General features: G+C 45.7%; 1 protein-coding gene across 1 annotated transcript in view; it reads left to right on the top strand.

Annotated features, from left to right (window-relative positions):
* Positions 1-12,431: 12,431 nt before the first annotated feature.
* Jag1 (jagged canonical Notch ligand 1) overlaps positions 12,432-18,823 on the top strand; it is a 35,545-nt gene continuing 29,153 nt past the window's right edge. The window contains exons 1-2 of the mRNA XM_021192066.2: positions 12,432-12,983; positions 13,450-13,755. Coding sequence (XP_021047725.1) covers positions 12,903-12,983; positions 13,450-13,755 — 387 coding nt within the window. The 5' untranslated portion in view covers positions 12,432-12,902. The remainder of the gene's footprint in view (positions 12,984-13,449; positions 13,756-18,823) is intronic.

Genomic DNA, 18,823 nt, shown 5'->3' with positions numbered 1-18,823 from the left:
GAGGGGGAGAGGGAGAGGGAGCACACAGGAACATCAAGAGGATTTTAATCAGGATTAAGTTATATGAACAGCTTTCAGAGTTGTCATGGAGGCAGAGCTAGAGGCAGCAAGCTGGAACTGTAGCTGCCCCATGAAGAACAGAAGAATAAAATTCTAGAGCCCTGTGAGTGGTGTGTATGCTGGGAATTGATCTCAGAACATTTCAATTTTCTTTTCAGATGGGGGAGGGACTTCTCTTGAAGTCATATTATCTGGCCACAAGTCCTAGACTGGAAGGGCGATATTTGAGAACTCCATACTTGCTGGAAGAGATGTAGGCTCAAAGCCAGCAGCCAGAAAGAGCCCATGAAGGCTTCAACAGATGGGGCTGGGTGAGCTCTAGGAAAAGAAGTCCAGCCTCTCTAGCCTTCCCCTAACTTCTGACCTCAACAGTCTCTTGGGTGGCTCTTGTTCATGATAGCCCCTCACTAAGGTCCCTAAAGTGAAATGGCCCAGGAGTTAGAGGTCAGTAGAGTTCAGTATTACCTCTATGTTGCTAGGATGAATGCAAAATTGTGTCACCATTAGGAAAAACACTTTTTTCATTTTCAAAAAAAAAAAAAGACCAAAAGACCAAATAATCCTACTCCTTGATACTTAAGAGAAATAAAAATGTATGTTGAAACAAAAAAATCTGTGCTCAAGTGTTTCTAGCAGCTGTATTTATAAGAAATAAAGGATAAAATGCAATGATTTCTCAACTGGAGACAGGCAAACTGTGGCATTAGTGTGCCATTCAGAAACTTAAAATGAAAGAACCCATTAATGCAAAAACATATATGAGTACATTCTGCTGAGTGAAAGACATGGACACAAAAGGCCACCAATTGTGTGGTTCTATTCATGGGACAGTCTAGAAAAGGTGGAGCTATCCAATCTAGGGGGCAGAACTGTTGCCTAGGAGCATTGGGCATGATGGGAAAACTCTGTATCTGGACTGTATTTGTCAAATCTCACAGAGCAGTAGAATGGATTTCAGATTGGCCTGATGGTAACAAACCATAATTCTAGCTACTTGAGAGGCTGAGGCAGGTGAAACTCAAGTTCAAGGCCAGTGTGGATTACAGAGTGAATTCATGGCTAGCCTGGGCAATTCAGTGAGACCCTGTCATAAGAAGTTAGCTAGAGAGCTGGATCAAGGGTAAAGATGAGGCCTTGCTCTTCCAGAGTGCCCACGTCCACTCTCAGCACTCATGTTGGGTGGCTACAACCAGCTGAAATTCCAGCTCACAGCCTTCTGCCATGCTCTTCTGGACTCTAAGAGCAATTACCCTCATATGAAGGGCTTGGCATGTAGCTCAATGGTAAAACACTTGCTTATAGCATACACGAGGCTCTTAGTTCATCTAACCAGGAGAAATAACTACAATGGAAAGATTCTAAAGCCTGTTTGTTTGACTGTTTGGCTGATTTTTGAGACAGTCTCACTATGTATCTTTAGCTGGACTGGGACTCTCACATACACCAAGATGGCCTTCAAATGTATTGAGCCTAAGGGCCTGCACCACCAGCCCCACCTCAATGGGGAAAATAGTAACATGTAAAATTGGAAAAATAGATCAGCAACAGGATCGAAATTAGAAAAGTTATGACAAAGAGCTTTCAGAGTTCCAGTCCTTAGTGTGTTTTTACCCTAAATCCAGACCCCAGTTCGGTTTTGATAGTAATTAGGAAGACAAAGTAGACTCCCCTTGCAAGCTTCTGAAGTCAACAGGACTCACTCCTGCTTCCCTGTTTCCATGGAGATTATGGTAGAGCACAAGCAGGGATTTCTCACTCTATAATCATCTCAGCTCCTTGCAGACTATATGTCATTGGATCAGCTCTATGGACTCACTCTTTTAATACAAAAATCTCCTTCTGTTCCTTCTTGAAATGCCTTACTGGAAAAAAAGAAGGAGGAGGAGAAGGAGAAGGGGACGGGGAAAGGAAAGGGGAAGGGGAAGGGGAAGGGGAAGGGGAAGGGGAAGGGGAAGGGGAAGGGGAAGGGAAGGGGAAGGGAATGGAGATGGAAGGAGGAGAAGGAGAAGGAGAAGGAAAAGGAGAGCAAATTATCTCATGTGTGTAACCTGATTAAAGTAGGACCTGATTGTAGGACCTCTGCTTCCTGCCAGTGGACATCCCAGGATCTGCACTGGTGCTAATGAGATTGAGAACATCACTTTTGCAAAGTATGGTCTGAGACCAGCAGCACCACCACTACCAAGGAGTATAGGCTTAGATTTTTCAAAACCTACTTTAGTAAGGGTTATTAAATACTATCTCCCTTCTAGCCACTGATCAAAAGTAGGAGAGAAGATGGACAAGGGAGATGTGGACCTGTTTAGAAGTAGTTCTTTGGGCAATACCAATCTTTGTTGTAAGGATATCAACAGTCCAGTCCAAAATGTCAAACATGAATTAGTAGCAGCAGTCCAGTCCAATCAGCAAACACTAGGCAGAATCAGTAGCAGCAGCTCAATCCAGAAGAAACCATAAGGCTCCCCAAATCAGCACACAAAAACAGCAAGAAGCAGCCGAATACTACGAGAAGTTCTTTGGTGCATTTCTCTCTACAAAGTCACCACAAGCAAAGATCAGCGAAGCATTGCAAGGCGAACCAATGCAAGAGTGTGGTTCACTGTTCTACTTACACTCTTTTCAAACATCATTTCTCCTCTCAAGTGTCTGGCTCAGCAAAACATCCTCTTATATGATCTTTCCAGAAAAATATCACATGACACAACCAAGTCTTCAAAGAAACCAGATATTTCCACTTCAAGAGAGCTTGTGAGAAATGCAGAACCTAACCTTGAGCCTGACCTCCTCCTACAGAATAATAATATGCATTTAAATAAGGTATCCAGAGGGTAGACAAGTAGATTAGAGTCTAAGAATTCCTGCTTTAGATTTAATTGCTAAACTTAGCTGCACAGTAACACAAAGCTTTCATAGCTATGACGGAAAAATTGGGCCCTTAAGTCTCACTCAGTCTAGCATTAAGACTTACTCCAAGGATTACTAGCTATGTAACTTTCTGGAGGCCAGTAGCTATACAAGGGTATGGCCTTTGTAAACCTTATTTTTCCATCTGAAAAATGGGTATTAGTGTTATTTTTATAGTGTCACTGTGAGGATTTATTAAACACAATACCATTATACTTCTCAAATGACCCAGGATACATGTCCACCCCACTTGTCACACTCCATTCCTCAATGAGTCCAGCCAATTTTAAACTAGTTGGGAGAACACTGAAGCCAAATCCCCAGCCAAGTGAGACATTTGAAGGAAGGAAATGGTCTGGGATGTACATGGCCAGTGGTATTGGTAATTATTTATTCAGAGATACACTAGGTTGATGACTCACAAAATTTGGTCTTTACAATGGGACCTTGTTAGCAATTTTAAATTCTAGGATCCTATCTCTGACCAGAAATAGTAGTTAAGGTTAATAAGCACAAGGCTTCCTAGTGATGCTGCTACATGCAAGTAGGGCATTGTTAATAATTGCAAAGCCCTGAATTTTCTGCTTTTGTTTAAGGTCTTTTATAAAGAAGCAATACATAGAAAGATTTACTCAATTCCTGAGCCAGTCCTCCTGCTTCTAGGTTGTTGGTTTTAAATGTCAGAATTAAAACACATTGGTGTGTGAAAACATGTCTACTTTTGTTATGATGTATATTGCCAGCCATCTACAACACATTCATTCAACAGCTGGTAATAGTGTTTCTGTTAAATGTCAGGCACTAGTCCAGACTCCACTAATAGAATAAAACCCTCTTAAATGATGCAATCATCACTTGTAATTGGTTAGTTAATCAAAAACACTGGTTAAAAATGGAATCATGAAAGACGATACACAAATACTTGACTTCAACAGAAAACATGAAAATTGCTATTTGTCTACCCATCTTTTAACGTGAAACACTTTTTTAGTTTACATAGGTAGAATTGCATCCAAGCACATATATAACATATTGGGTTTTGTTTGTTTGTTTGTTTGTTTTATGCTCTTTTGTTTTAGTCTTCATTTCTTAAATTGTTAGGAAAGTTAAGACACATAGAAAGCAGTCAGGCAGATTCTGATCGCTATATTTCAGGCATTTTTCAATTCTGTTAAAGTTGTCTTGGTTCATGTTTATTCAACAAGAATCTACTTTTAGCTACTCATATTTATTTTCATCAAGTTATATTTGATTTAGTATGCATGGAAGCAATAGCTTTCTTTTGGCACACTTATTCCATCAGTTTATGTAACACTGCCTAGAATGAGGTAATTACAATAACAAGTAAATGTTGGGAACCCACCCAACTGATGACTGGAAAGTTGAACATCCTACCCCTCTTTGTAACTGAATTGCACAAGAACATGAGAACTCAAGTCTATTGACTGCAAAAGTCCTCCATGCTATGGGGAACACACAGCATCTATTGCAGGAAGCACAGAGAGCTTTGGTCAATTGTGTGTTATGGTTAAAAGGGTTGTTTGAGGAGGGCCTGAAAATGACTATGAAACCCTGAGCAGAGTAAGTCCATAGTGGTGCCACTCTAACTCTTAACTCAGCTTGCTGACTCACTCGGAGGCTATTCAGTCTGCTTACCCTGGGCTGCAGGTAAGTCTCAGAAGCTTACAGGTGACAGTGATCTTTCATTGAATTGTTAGGAGCTGACACTTTGAAGCTCTGCTTGGTTTTTTTTTTTTTTTAATATTTCACACGCAGAGGAAGGATCTGTTCCCACAATACTACCCAACAAACCAGTTCTCAGCTTAACTTAAAACGACCAGTGGTTAATTTTCACAAGACTATGGATTCACTGGAAGATTCTGCTGACCAAGATCCATTTAGCTGACCTCAGCTGGGCTTGTTCATTTGTCTGCAGTTATCTGCTGAGAGAGAGAGAGAGAGAGAGAGAGAGAGAGAGAGAGAGAGAGAGAGAGAGAGAGACTGGTCATGGATGATCCTTCTCTCAGAAGGACAGTACAGTCGACCTAACTCTGGATGTCTGTACTCAATGTATATCACCAGATCAATGCTTATTAAACATTAATGAGCATACAAATCCAAGAAGGATCTTATATAATTGTACCAGTTCTGGAAGAAAGACCTGATACTCTCAAGATTCCAGATTTTTGTTTTTTGGGTGTTTGCTTGTTTGTTTGTTTGTTTTCAGACAGGGATGAGAACTCATTAGGTAGCCTGGATTGGCCTTGAACTCTTGACCCTTTTCTAGGCTCCACAAGGCAGGAACTAGACAGATGCCAGGTGCATGCCCTACTGTTGGTTCTGAAACTGCATCCTAAGGAGCAAGGGTAGAATGTGACAAAGCTCACTGCTAAATGCTCTGTGTGTGGACCTGAGTCCTAGGAAACACCCCAGTACCACCTCCCAGCCATGACAGAGTATCTGGTCCAGAGAAACCTCTGTTTGATTACCTATGGTAGCAAAGACTTGCAGTAGCCAAGGGAACCTGGTTGGTTACAGAAACAAATTTTGTCTTTCTATTGAGTTCAAAGTCAAATTTCATGCAGCCTCCCTCCACTGAGCCTACTATGACATTTGTGGCATTTTAGGTTATATCCTTCTTGCTCATTTGCCTTTCCAATAGGCTAGGCCTCCTTCCTCCTCTTTTCTACTTGAATTCTCTCCTAAGTCCATCAGCTGCTCTATTTAAAGGTCTTTCTATTGGGACCTTTTGTTGCCCTTTTGTAGGAATGGCCCAGTTGGTCAGTATTACACTTAGACATGACATCCACCATATAACCCAAAGAATTAAAATTAGGATCACAAAGAGATATTTTTATACCCAAGAAAACAGTATTATTCAAAACAGCCAGATGGTAGATGCAACTCAATTTTTCCTCCCAGATAAATGCATTTTTAAATATAATTCAAACACACCACATCAGCATTAAATTATAGAGAGCAGAGTCTGGAGAGATGGCTCAGTAAAAGAAGTATAAGCACACAGACCTGAGTTCACATCTTTAGCACCCACATAAGGCCTGGATATGGTGATGCAGTCCTCTAATACCAGCACTGGTGTTGCGTGGAAGACAGGGGAAGCCCCAAACATCACTGGGGTGCCAACCTTGATAAATCACGAGTCCATGGTTCAGTAAGAGATACTGAAAAATAAAATAGAGAGATAGACCAAGGCATCCAATATCAACTTCAGCCTTGAAATGTGTGCACACGGTGGCATGTACCTGTATACACACAAATACCAGAGATGGAGCTCATGACCTTGTGCATGCTAGGTAGACACTCTACAGATGAGCTCCACCCCAGCAAAGGAGGAGAATTCTAACCCATGCTGCAATGTGCATGAACCTTGAGGACATTTGCTAAGTGAAGTCGGACAGCCACACAAAGATAAACACTGTATCCAGCCACTTCATATGAAGTACCTAGAGACAGGGAGTTAAACGGTTGTTGCCCAGTACTCAGGGAAAAGGAAAGAAGAAAGGGAGTTATTTAATGGATTGATTTTCAGTTTTGCAAGATGGAAATGTTTTAGAGATCATTGCACAACATCAATGTAGCAAACCCCATTGAACTTAAAAATAGTTCGGAATGGCAAACTTGGTTATGAGTACTTTACTATAATCTAAAAACAAAACACAGCGCCCAGACCAGAAGAGAGCTTTCCACCAATATTAAAAGGCTAGTGAAAAATATGCAGGGACTATGAGTGATTCTTGCTTAATGGCCAACCCCTATACTTTTAGTAATGTAGCTCAAATCATGGGTAAATTGCACTATTAAGGCATGTTACATGTGTGGTCTAGTAAAAAAGTCCCGAAGTACTGTTTCACAGAAATTTCTGCCAAACTATCATGAAAAAGTACAGTTGATATCTCTAGTTTCTAACTGGCTTTAAGAAAAGTGTTGGTACCTCAGAGTGTAAAATAATCTTTTGGAAATCAAATTTTCTCCTTCATTGTCATTTAAATTTTTCTACACCTTAACTTTACTTCCAGAAAACAAAAAATGAAAAAAAAAGGAACTTTGTCATTGTCCTGAAATAATTTTTGAATGACGTTTATAAAAGTCTATGTATTTGGCAAAGTTGTATTATGGCTAGCACAAAAGATCCAGACATTTACACTGGGTCAGTATTCCTATGCTTGCTAATATTTATTTAATCATCCTTAAGCACTCTTGCTATAAAACAATCATAAAAATGATTTATCTTCCAAACGAAAAAAAATTAAACATAAGTGTTACAATCATCCAATTTTGCTATTTTTAATAACTTCTAAATTGGAGCCCATGATCAATAAAAAAAAAAAAAAAAACCCACTGGCTTGAGAACAGAAGTGTCAAACACAGACACAGAGTTCTAATTTATTGAGAAACATTAACCCAAACATGAAACCCTGCGACCACTGGCAGGTGTAATCATTTTTCTTTGACACTCAAATTTACATGTTTTGGAAATTTTCCCAGATAACTCAATATATTCAAGCCTCTTGTTCTCAGGTTCCAAAAACTTCTCTCCCTCCCTAAACCCCCTTAGACACAGAGGCAGATTTCCTTCTGTATTTATTTGGGAAAATGGCCTGCCAGTTGGCTGAGAACACACTCCCAGTGTGCACTGGGCTATGGCAGTGCTCAAACGCTACCTGCTTCTGGGAGTGTGATTTTTTTTTTTTTTTGAGTGCTTTTTAAGAGATGCAAGGTGAGTAAGAGCATTTAAATTGGTCAGTTGCACAAATGGCTCGGTTTTGGGTTATAAAAGTAAAGTACCACAGAATTTCAACGAACCAAGTCATCAATTTGTGCATGTGGTACCCACTGGACAGGCAACTCCTTACATCAGCACCACAGAGAAGGGAGTGAATAATCCTAGATGTCTTGTGAACATACAACTGGACAACAACTTATACTCTGGATATTTTTCCTCTCAAAAAAGCAATTCTAAGAAAAGGTACATCTTATAAGCAGGACCATCATCATCCCCCACCACACACACACACACACACACACACACACACAGCTCCAAAAGTGATAAAAAATTTCCCTAAGAACATTGGGTCCCTAAAGAGTAAAGTGGAGACATCAGTTCCATAGCGCGGTAAGTTTTGCGCCTTAGGTTTAGCGTGATTTTCTGTGATTGGTTTGCTAAAGGAGACGTGGAAACTCTGTTCACCTTGACGGTGAGTGTGAGGCACAACTTGGCCACGGCAGGAAAAACTATAGTGAGAAGAGCTCAAGGCCAAGCCAAATCAACACTTAACATAGCCTCACACCAAATTTAGTTTTGATAATGCAAGGGACTTACAGTTTTTGGTTTTCAAAAGAAAGTTAATTTTTTGTGTATATCTTTAGAGAAGGATTTGTGTACTTAATTTATGCTTGTGTGGATAAACTCCTGGCTGGTTTTTGATGGCTATGGGAGCTACTACTTGGACCTGACTTAATATCACATGTGTAGGCCTTCCTTAGGTGGTAGGGGGTTTTCTAGGCACCCTTTCTTATGCTCTCTATTATGAACTCTCCAGCCCAGGGCCCGGGCTGCCATTCCCCCAGAAGCTCTTCCTTATTTTGCTTACCTGATCTTATTGTACCTTTGCCCTATTGGCAGCATGCTGCACCTGGCTCCCCTCTCTCCACTCTCCTTTCCCCTCTTCTCTCACTTCACCTGGCTCAAGGTCATGACACTCTCCCAGATGTGTCTGCCTCTGGCTATGCTCTCCCTTTTATCTATAATAAACTTCCTCCTCCAGCATGCCTAGGAACAGTCATATCTTTTTTTCCTTTTTTTTTATTCGAAAACATAATCTAAAATACAAGACAAATGGGGATTTTAAAGGGTACATTACATATGTCTATAACTTGGATTTGACTGGTGCAATGAAGAAAAGAATTATCAGGACTTGGGATAGGGGAAAAGGTCTGTGTGTTTCACCTCCCCTCTCTATCTACATCACCTACAATCCTTGAACTGTGTGCTCTTCCCTGCTGAAGTCCACTACCTGGATAATATAAGGCACATCAATAACCATTTCCTCACTATTTTATGATTAACATTTCAAACACAGAAATTTAGAGGAATATTAAGTGAACAAGTCTATTTGCTAGATTCATGGATCTCCTTCTCCCATCTCCTCTCTGTTTTTATAGACCACACTGACTTTGAACTTAGAGTGATCCTCCGGCCTCCCAAGTGCTAGCTAGGTTTTAACACCTTACTACTTTCTTTAGGCAAATTATCTAATCATCCAGCCATTCTCCACCTTTTATACATTTGAAGTTTCATTGTAGGTTCGAATCATTTCAAACACCCCTAAATGTTCTTTTTACTGGTAAAAGCAACTGTTGTGTGTATCTTAAAAAAAAAAAAAAAAACATGAGTGGCACTGGTTTCAAATGTGCTTGTTAATGAAAGTTGATAATCCATACACCTGTGTCATCCATCCCCCAATTAAGACACAGATAGTTGACTTATGCCCAGAAAAGGACCAAGCACATCAAACCTCCAACCACACACCACCCTAACCATACTTTATTTTGCCACCCGAGACTGGCTTTTCCTGTCCTAGTACACTTTTGTATAAAGGAATTCGTACATGCTTTACTCTTGGTACCTGACTTATTTTCTTCACATGGTATTCTTTAGATCAGTCAGGCTGCTGCGTGCAACAGTACTTTTCAATAAATACTGATTAGCTGATTCTTATCAGTGTTGATAAATAATTTCAGTTGATTAAAAGCTTTAAAATACAATCATAACTTAAATGCCTCTTATTAAGTCCCATGGGAAGTCAGGGCTGTTTGTTGACAAATGAATGAAGGTCGGATATGTTTTGTAGAAAGGGAATTGAGGTATCATATTTTTAAAATTATAGAAGATATACAAACACGTGCAACAGGTTGCTATCTGGCTCAGAGCCCCTCCTTTCTCTGGGGTGGAAGCAATAGTGATGCCTAAGTGTCATTTTCCATGGGAATGTTTTCTGAAGTATTAATTTATAGTCAGAAAGCAAAGCTCAATGGGAGGCTATGGCTTGGCAAGGGGAAATGTCCATTTTTTTTTTTATTCTTTGAGCAGTAGTTCCCCATTCTCCAGGTTTCAGGGGTGATCAAGGAAGTTGAGGACAGAACTTCCACCTAGTGCCTGTTGCAGTTAAAAAAGAAAAAAAAAAAAAAGGCTTCTTGGGGGAGTCCCAGCTCACTGGAAGAGCACCAAATGAAAAACTTTTTAAAGAATCCCTTGTAGCCCACAACCGTCTTCCTCAAATACGGGTTCCCAGGCTCAGAAAAGATTAGGGGCTCTGTGTTCTTTGCTGTGAGCTTGGTGTTTCTTAGTGACTTGACATTCCCAGTAGGCTATTGGGTGCTTTTCACTCCTCAAAACTTTCCTGGTAAGGAAGTAAGCTAAACTCACTGGTAGCCAGGTACTGATCTCGACTTTCACGAAGCCCAGATTGTTAGCAGCAGAGCAACTATAAATCTCAGGTAGTCCTCCAGTGTAACTCAGGTGGCTGGCTCAAAATATCTGAGCTAAACTCTGGCTCCATAGCCTCCTTCTGGGGGTTAGCGTGGGACACGGGGCATGCACTATTGGATACAGCTTTACATTTTAAAACAGCTTTAGACCTTGGGACCTCAAGAAATATAGACTCTAAGGCCACTCCAGCCTTTGTGGGCTATGTGGCTTTTTCATACCACCCATCCTTTGCTGTAAAATCGTTATTGAGCACCCTAACTTGGCGAGTAGAGATGCAGGTCAGGAGTTCAAGCAGAAGTGAGGACTGTTACATTTCTGGAAACTTTAGTGGGGGGGAAAAAAAAAAAACCTGTGTTGAATTCATGTTGAAAACGGGATGCTTTGCTATTCCTGATCATTGGGTGGAGGAGGACTGGGAACACTGGAAAATGCCCAGGTGGCTGCTGCGTAGACCAGGTGCTTCTGTGACCAGTTGCAAATTCTTTCTGATTTGGGATATGCCCTTCCCAATTATGGATTAAGTTACTCGGGAATGGTTAGAATGAGATGCATTGCCATTAGAAATCACCTATCTCAGGTGGTTAAAATGCCCAGATTGCTGAACCATCTTTGGTAGCCTTGAACCAATGTACTGCTCAGCTTTCTCAACCTCATCAAATAGAATGGGGCACTATCAATGCTGAACTACTCTTTAAACATAGATAGCCACAAATAACCTGTATTGTTATGTTGTCATGTTCAGCATGTTGGAAACTATTTTTCCCTTTATCCATCATCCCCTGATGTCTAGAAGGGTTGAGGCGCTAAAGTAATCTCGGAAAAATTAGTGCTTTTCTTCATGACAGGCCCAATGCAAGGCATGAAACTCTTTTCGTCCTTTAATGGAAATCTTGTTTTTAAACCCGCCTGGAGTGGAGCTGGCAGAGGCTTCAGCCAGCCTTTGGGTTCCCTTTGACCTTGATTATGACCAGGAGTGTCGCTGCTAATTGCGAGGCCTGCCTCAAGGTGGAAAATGGCATCGGTTTCCACCACCACCCAGGAGAAGCCAAGTTCTGTGGCCCACGACAGCGGTTAGGTTCTTTTCAGGCCGCGCCTCGCCACCCAGAGAGCGGCGCGGAGGCCGCCTACAGGTGCAGTCCCGCCACTGCGCCGGGGCGGGAGGCTAGCGGAGCCCTCGGCGTCTCAGTCCGAAGTCGGGGCTGAGCCCCCGGGTGCCCGCCGGCCACTCCCCCTGCTTCCCCCCCACGCCTCTGCCCTGGCGCGGTCTGGAAAGGACGCTGGGAGCCCCTCCGAGGTTCCACGGGCACGGATTTGGGAAGGGATGGCGCGCGGCCGAGGCTTTCCCTCGAGTTTGCGGCAAGTCTGGCTCTGGGAAACTTTTGCAAAGTTCCCAGCAGCGTCTGCCCAGGTCCCCTCTGCGGGGCGAGGAGACGACGGCGGCGGCGAGCGCGCCCGTCTCGCCGCCGCCAGCCCAGGGCTCTGAGCTCGCTTGCTGGGAGCGGCCCGGGTTCCCGGCGGGCAGGCCCTCCTCCCCGGGGCAAAAGCCGCAGCTGACGCAGGCGGCTCCGAAGGCGGAAGCCGCCCGCCCCAACTGCTCGGGCCGGACCGCGGCGCCTACACCTGGGGCTTGCACGGGAGCCCGGGCCGTGCACCGAGGGGGCGGTCCAGCGGAGGCGCTCTGGGCGTCTCCGCCACAGGCTCCTCCACGGTCCTTCCAGGTTCTTTTCTCCTGGCCGGGCCTCCCCGGGACAGTGGTCTGCGTGTGGGGGCCCTCGGGCGGCCATGCCACCCGGTCCGTCCCGCAACTCCCAACCCCTTCGCAAGTCCTCCCCTCCCCAACCACCCGGAGGAAAGGGGCGTGCCCAATAGACGACACGCCCCTTATGAATATTAACAATTGCGCATGCGCCTTGTTCCGCGTGTTGAGAAGAGGTGGCCAGCCGGAGTCGCGGCTCCCAGACCGGCGCTCCGGGTCCCTTCGAGAGCCAGGCGGGCACGCGTCATTGTGTTACCTGCAGCCGGCCGGCGAGCTAGGCTCAGGTTTTTTTTTTTTTTTCCTCTTCTCCCTCCCCCGCGTTTCAAGCAGCTGATCTGAAAGGGAATAAAAGGCTGCGCATAATCATAATAATAAAAGAAGGGGAGCGCGAGAGAAGGAAAGAAAGCCGAGAGGTGGAAGAGGGGGGAGCGCCTCAAAGAAGCGATCAGAATAATAAAAGGAGGCCGGGCTCTTTGCCTTCTGGAACGCGCGGCTCTTGAAAGGGCTTTTGAAAAGTAGTGTTGTTTTCCAGTCGTGCATGCTCCAATCCACGGAGTATATTAGAGCCGGGACGCGGCGGCCGCGGGGGCAGCGACGACGGCAGCCTCGGCGGGAGCACCAGCGCTAGCAGCGGCAGCGGCGTCCGGAGTGCCCGTGGCGCGCGGCGCAGCGATGCGGTCCCCACGGGCGCGCGGCCGGCCCGGGCGCCCCCTGAGTCTTCTGCTCGCCCTGCTCTGTGCCCTGCGAGCCAAGGTAGGAGTCTCTCTCCCGCTCTTGCTCCCCGCGGTCCTCTCCCTTCCCTCGTGGCGTTCTGGACGCGAGCGGCTGTGGCTCCCAGTGCAAGCTCCGGAGCCCTTGAGTACAAGGCTCCCTGACCCTGACTCTTCACCCGAGAGGGTGCACCGGGTGTGGGAATGCTGGTTCCCCAGAGGGGAGCCCCTGGCCTCGAAAGATAAACTCCTCCAGGCTGGGCAAAATGCAATCATTGCGCTCTCACGGTCCTTTGGGACACTTGTCTTAGTTTTCCCGCACTTGTGGTTTTTATGCCCCTGAACTAGATTGAGCCCTGAACCTAGTTTTCGCAAAATTATTTTCAATTGCCACCGAGGATCTTTGGCAGCTTGGGGTGTGTGTGCTGGGGGGGGGGGTGTCAAGGAGTCTCCACCTCCACCTTGAGAGAAAACTTTCTCATGCGTTGACCTTCTTTCCTCGCTGGCAGGTGTGCGGGGCCTCGGGTCAGTTTGAGCTGGAGATCCTGTCCATGCAGAACGTGAATGGAGAGCTACAGAATGGGAACTGTTGTGGCGGAGTCCGGAACCCTGGCGACCGCAAGTGCACCCGCGACGAGTGTGACACGTACTTCAAAGTGTGCCTCAAGGAGTATCAGTCCCGCGTCACGGCCGGGGGACCCTGTAGTTTCGGCTCAGGGTCTACGCCTGTCATCGGAGGCAACACCTTCAATCTCAAGGCCAGCCGCGGCAACGACCGTAATCGCATCGTACTGCCTTTCAGTTTCGCCTGGCCGGTGAGTGAGCGACTCACGGACAGAGTCGAACGCGGGGCCGAGCCCTATATTGCCTTGAGAAGGATTTAATGCCATTTGAAACTTGGCACCAAGTTGAGAGGCTTTGGGGGTGGCAAGTCTGAGAGTCCAGACCACAGCTAGACCTGAACAAGATGAGCCGGGCGGGTCTTCCATTCTGGGTGGTGTCTGCTTAGCGCAGCGAAATGGGGGTCTCTGAAGAGCATTGCTGGGGAAAAGTACGCAAGGATGCTAATTTTATGATTTTATGCTTGCTACTTGTAGTTCCCACCCTCGACCAGGAGATCATTATAGATGATTTCTTTGCTTAACTAATTAAAACTCGTAGTGCCCTGGAAGGCAACTGCGCATAGTCTGCCCTGCAAACGCTGTCCAAGTTGGCACCCTCCCCTTTCCCGTGAGCCGCCCCGAGGGCGGGTGTGTCCTTCCTGCAGGGTGTGGGGGAGCCGGCTTCCCGCGGCTCTAGGGGGGAGATTTTGGTGTGTTGGAGGGGTGCTCTCCCAGCCTGAGGTGGCGGCTGCAGGAGGGGGGGTTGTCTCCGGCTGGCGTCCAGGCTTTAGTCTAGGAACCTCCGCCCCCTGCCGGCCCCTTCCTCCCGCCCCCGCTCAGTGCAGCCCTGGCTGCCTAACTCCCAGCGGTTCCCCCGTTCTGGAACAGCTGTGTTTGCAAACTTCCCCGGGAAGGGCGGGCGCGCTCTCTCGTCCGGAGGGCACCCGGCCTTCGCAAGCCCTTCCCGCGCCGTAGTAAGGCTTAGAAGAGGCAGCCGTGTTTGCGGGTGCAACTGCGTGCGCCCTCATCTCCCCCTTGGCGCTCGGAGCTGCTTGAGGCCGGCGTACGGCTGGCAGACTGCGGCAGAACCCTTGCAACATCCCAAAATGGGTGGAAGGAAGATGGGTGCGATTGCAGAAGGGGAGGAAAGGGAAATGGTGGGGGGTGTGCCCGTTGTCCGGGAGGCGTGACTCGCTGCCAGGACTGGTGCTCCGCCAAGCTTGAGCTCCGAGGGTGGGTGGTAAGAGGGGGAGCTCTGTGCCCCAGAGGATTGCTTTCCGCCACGTGCTCGAATGGGGTGCGCTCTGCTGCCTCCTACCCGCGGCTTTGGGCTGTGATTTGAAACTCTGAAGAGGGGCGGGAGAGAGAAGCCTGTCTGGCTCTGTCTGTGTGTGAAGCTGAGCTGGCTCTTAAATTCTGCGTTTACAGGAGTTGGCCTTTGCTGTGGGTGCGATAAGACAGTTATCGAGAACATGCTATTAAAAGGGGTCTTATTTTGGCAGGGGACAGCCGCAGTAGGTGAAATCTCTTCAGATCCGAAGGCTGTGTCAGTTGTGGGATTTCACTTTTACAAAGAATGTTTGTCTTGTTTGTTAATCCCCTATTAAGGAGAACTTTAAGCTAAAGAGGTTGGCCACCTCTAAATCTGGCTGGGTCCGTTCGAGCTTAGGGTGAGTACTGGCTGCCCTTGAGCTGTGTTTGTAGTTTCAGGAGGAAGGGGCCTGCAGGTGGTTCCACCCTCTCTAGGAACAGTCAGAGCCCCTCGCTTTTCACAAGACCATAAAAGGAATCTTATTAGTGATGTGGAAAAAACGGCAGGCCTGGCTGAGGTTTATTTTGGAGAGAGGGGTCAGAGGGAGGATGGCTTGGATGAAAACAGACAGACTTGCTCCACAGGCTGTCTGGGGAAAAGTGACCCAGAAGTGTGGCTCTCTGCTTTTGACACCTGGAAGAGAGAGTTCCTCACCAACAAGGAGCTGAAATGGTGTGAGTGGATGGATGGAGAGTTGCCACCACCCCTGGGCTCCTACTCTTCAGTGCCTTCAGGCCCCACGGGTCACCAACCATGAAATAGACTTGGGTTTTCTAGAAAGAGGGAGCCCCACTGGGTCAGCACTGAGAATGTGGTTCTTTTTTTGAAGCTGGGCCAAGTACATGGATCACTCCTAAACAAGTCTCCACACTGCTGCCCCCAAACAGGCCTCCTGTGAAACACAGGCTTTACTTCCCAAGAGAAACTGAAGTTCGTGTGTGTGTGTGTGTGTGTGTGTGTGTGTGTGTGTGTGTGTGTGTGTGTGTGTGTTGTTTTAGTTTATTTTCCTCAGTGTGGTCAGAGAACTGCTGCTATCTGTAACTTCCAAGAATGGCTCCAGGGTGAATCTTAGCTTCAGTGAAAGCCTTAAGCTTCACAAGTGTTAGTAGTGGGTCGCACAGCTTTATTCGCTTTGGTAATTAACACGAGGGGCTTGTTTTTAAAATGGGCTGGGGGTGTAGCTCATCAAAATAGGTATTTGCCTACCATTCTTAAAGGTCCTGGGTTTGAATTCAAGCCCCACAAACGTATTTTTTTATTTCTCCTCCTTCTTGGATAATTTACAGTGGAATTGGTGTGGAGATGTTGGAATTACAGAGTAGGCCATAATTTAAAAGGCAAACAAAGCCGCTGGCCTACCTTGGCCTCATAGCCACATAAGCTACCAACCACTAAGCAGGCACAGTTGTCTTTTGGGCTAAGTACTCCTAAATTGGCTTACGGAGAAGGGAAATACTGTGTTTGGTAAAGCTAGTTCAGTGAAGAAGGTCATGTAATTCCTGTCTTTTGGTTGCTAGTATGGCCCCTGTTCATGGCCTAGAGAGGAAGAGAAGGAAATGATCTGGTAGGGTTGAAACACAGTCTACATCCCAGCGTGTGAGACACTCTGAAGTGGATGCCCCTGCTATGCCAGTATCGAATTCGGTTATATTCCCCTTGGGCTACATCCCACTCAGATATCAATTGCTCTGGCCCCAGTCTTTTAGCTTTGTGCTTCTGATTGGGTTGTCATCCATGTTGTGAGGGAGCTCAACTTACAGCAACTAGCTTGATTTATTATTTTGCAATTTGGATACTAGGTGATAAGAGCATAGTTATGACAGGTAATTGGGCTTAACAAGAAATGATTTGGGAATAACCATTAATAAATCACCGAAATGGTTAATTTGCACCTCCCCAAATTAGCTCAAAATCCCAGTAGTGCCTGCTCATTAAAAATGCATTAGTGTAATTACTTCTGTTTTTGAAAACCTCAGTCATATGGCTGCATTGGTGGCCCTAAATTTGTAATGACTTGGGGTAAAGCAACAGGAGTGTCTGGCTTTATCTTTAAATACCACTGACCCCATTCAGAGTCTTGTTGAGAGCAACTTTAATTATTTTAGGAAAAGCCAATGAAACGTGACCAGTGTAGCAGAAGAGGATGCCAACTTGAGCCCTTGTCACACTTACAGCCTCAGTAACTAAATAACAGGAGTTAGAGTCAAGTTGCCATCAGGTAGTTGTTAATCACAAAATCTAAATTGCCAGTCCTTGGGTATGATTATGCTGTCTGCCATCTTTCCTCTAGATGTGTGTGGACACATGGAAGAGAGAGAAATAAGGCTCTCTTTAAGTTAGCTTTTTTTCTGTACCTCACCTATGTGCTGAGCATGTATGCAGACAGTGCCCTTGTATAAGTGCTAAGCACAAGGGATGTTCTGTGTATGGAGAGAACATCTTTTGTTGTTGTTCTAAGAAATCTGCCTCAAATGTTTAAGTTGCTTTGCTGGACTTTTACGGAACATGGAGGTAGAGTGGCTTTCAAGCACTGTAAAACCTGGAATACTTTCTTGGTTTCTAGTAGTTTTCCTTCTCCTGCGTGTTTTCTTCCTCCTTTTCTTGTTTCTTAGCAACTTGCTCAAACCTCCAGTACTTAAAAGAATCTGCAACCCACCAACTCCACACCCATAGTTGTATAGGGAGGTGGAACATTGGTAGAGAATAGTGAAGTTTTGGCTCAGTGCTGTTGGTAGCTGAATTGGTCAGAGGCAGAGGCAGCAGCAATGTAGTAGGGGTAAACCTCCTAGAGAGCCAGCAATCTGAATGCTGCCTAAGGTCTTTACAAGCTCTGGTACCTTCAGGGACACTCTGTACAGAGGGCATGTGGGAAATTTACCATGGAGGGGAAAGGCTCTTTGTGAGAAAACAAGGCCAAGGCTGTAAGGAGTCTTCACTTCACATGGGAGCCAGATTCGGAGTAGCCATGTTGTGGAAAGGCCTGACTTGGTTCCAGAGTGTCAGACTTTCTGTTCACATAGATAATTTATGCACGGATGCCCAGTCTGTGGCTGTGCACACTGCCAGCTTGATAATCCAGAGTGACAAATACTCCTGAGAATTCTTGGTGAAGCTTTAGAGAGATACCCCTACCTAGCCCAAGGTTTTAGGATTCAAACTGTTCAGAAGTGACATTTGGCTCCAGCCCTTAAATATACTTTAACAATAATGAGAACAAAATAAACTTTTCTTCCAAGGGCTGGAAGATGTATCTGGAGGCATGAAAGTGAGGACTCTTGACATGATGGGGAGGGAGGTGAGTCTTCGGCTCAGAAAACTGCTGTTGCTAGGTTAGTGCTTGGCCCCCAGCAGCCCCTTGGTCCTTATTCATAGTGTCAGTAACATCTCTCACTGGAGCAGCGCATGGCCGGTGAAGACATTCCCAGGGTGGCTCCTAGTGGTTAAAGGGGGCATGTAAATAATCAAACTGAGTCCTCTACCAGCTCAGCCCAGTTTTTATGCACTTTTGGTAAATAAGTAGAAAGGCTTCTTGTTTGGGCTTGCTCCGTGTGAACTGGACGGTTGTGCTTGGCTGGCTCCGTGGTATTCTATCTATTAACCTCACCACCCTTTTGTAACTGGCGCATTTAATTATCAGTGGGATGCCTTTCAAACAGGTAAGGGTAATGATGGGAAAGGGGTTAGGGGCCTCTCATTGAGAGCCTGCAGTCTGGGTATGAGCTCTGGGGCCCCTTGTGAGTCTTTGAGGTGGTGATGAGAAAATCACTCTTTGTAGCCAGATCACACTCTATTGACATGTCAAATCCTGCAAAAATGGTTGCTTTCTGTGACTGGAGCCTCAGCTTGCATGCACTAGGGGAGTGGTCTTTTTTTTCACCCCTCACCTTGCCAAAACCCTAAAAGACAGGAATTGTGTGTGCCCACACATGGATTCTCTGAACTCTTTTTTTTTTTTTTTTTTTTTTGTTT

The sequence above is a fragment of the Mus pahari genome, chromosome 3 (assembly GCF_900095145.1).
Source record: "Mus pahari chromosome 3, PAHARI_EIJ_v1.1, whole genome shotgun sequence".
NCBI lineage: Eukaryota > Metazoa > Chordata > Mammalia > Rodentia > Muridae > Mus > Mus pahari.
Note: the sequence above shows the minus strand (reverse complement) of the source record. Positions and strands in the feature narration are given on the sequence as shown.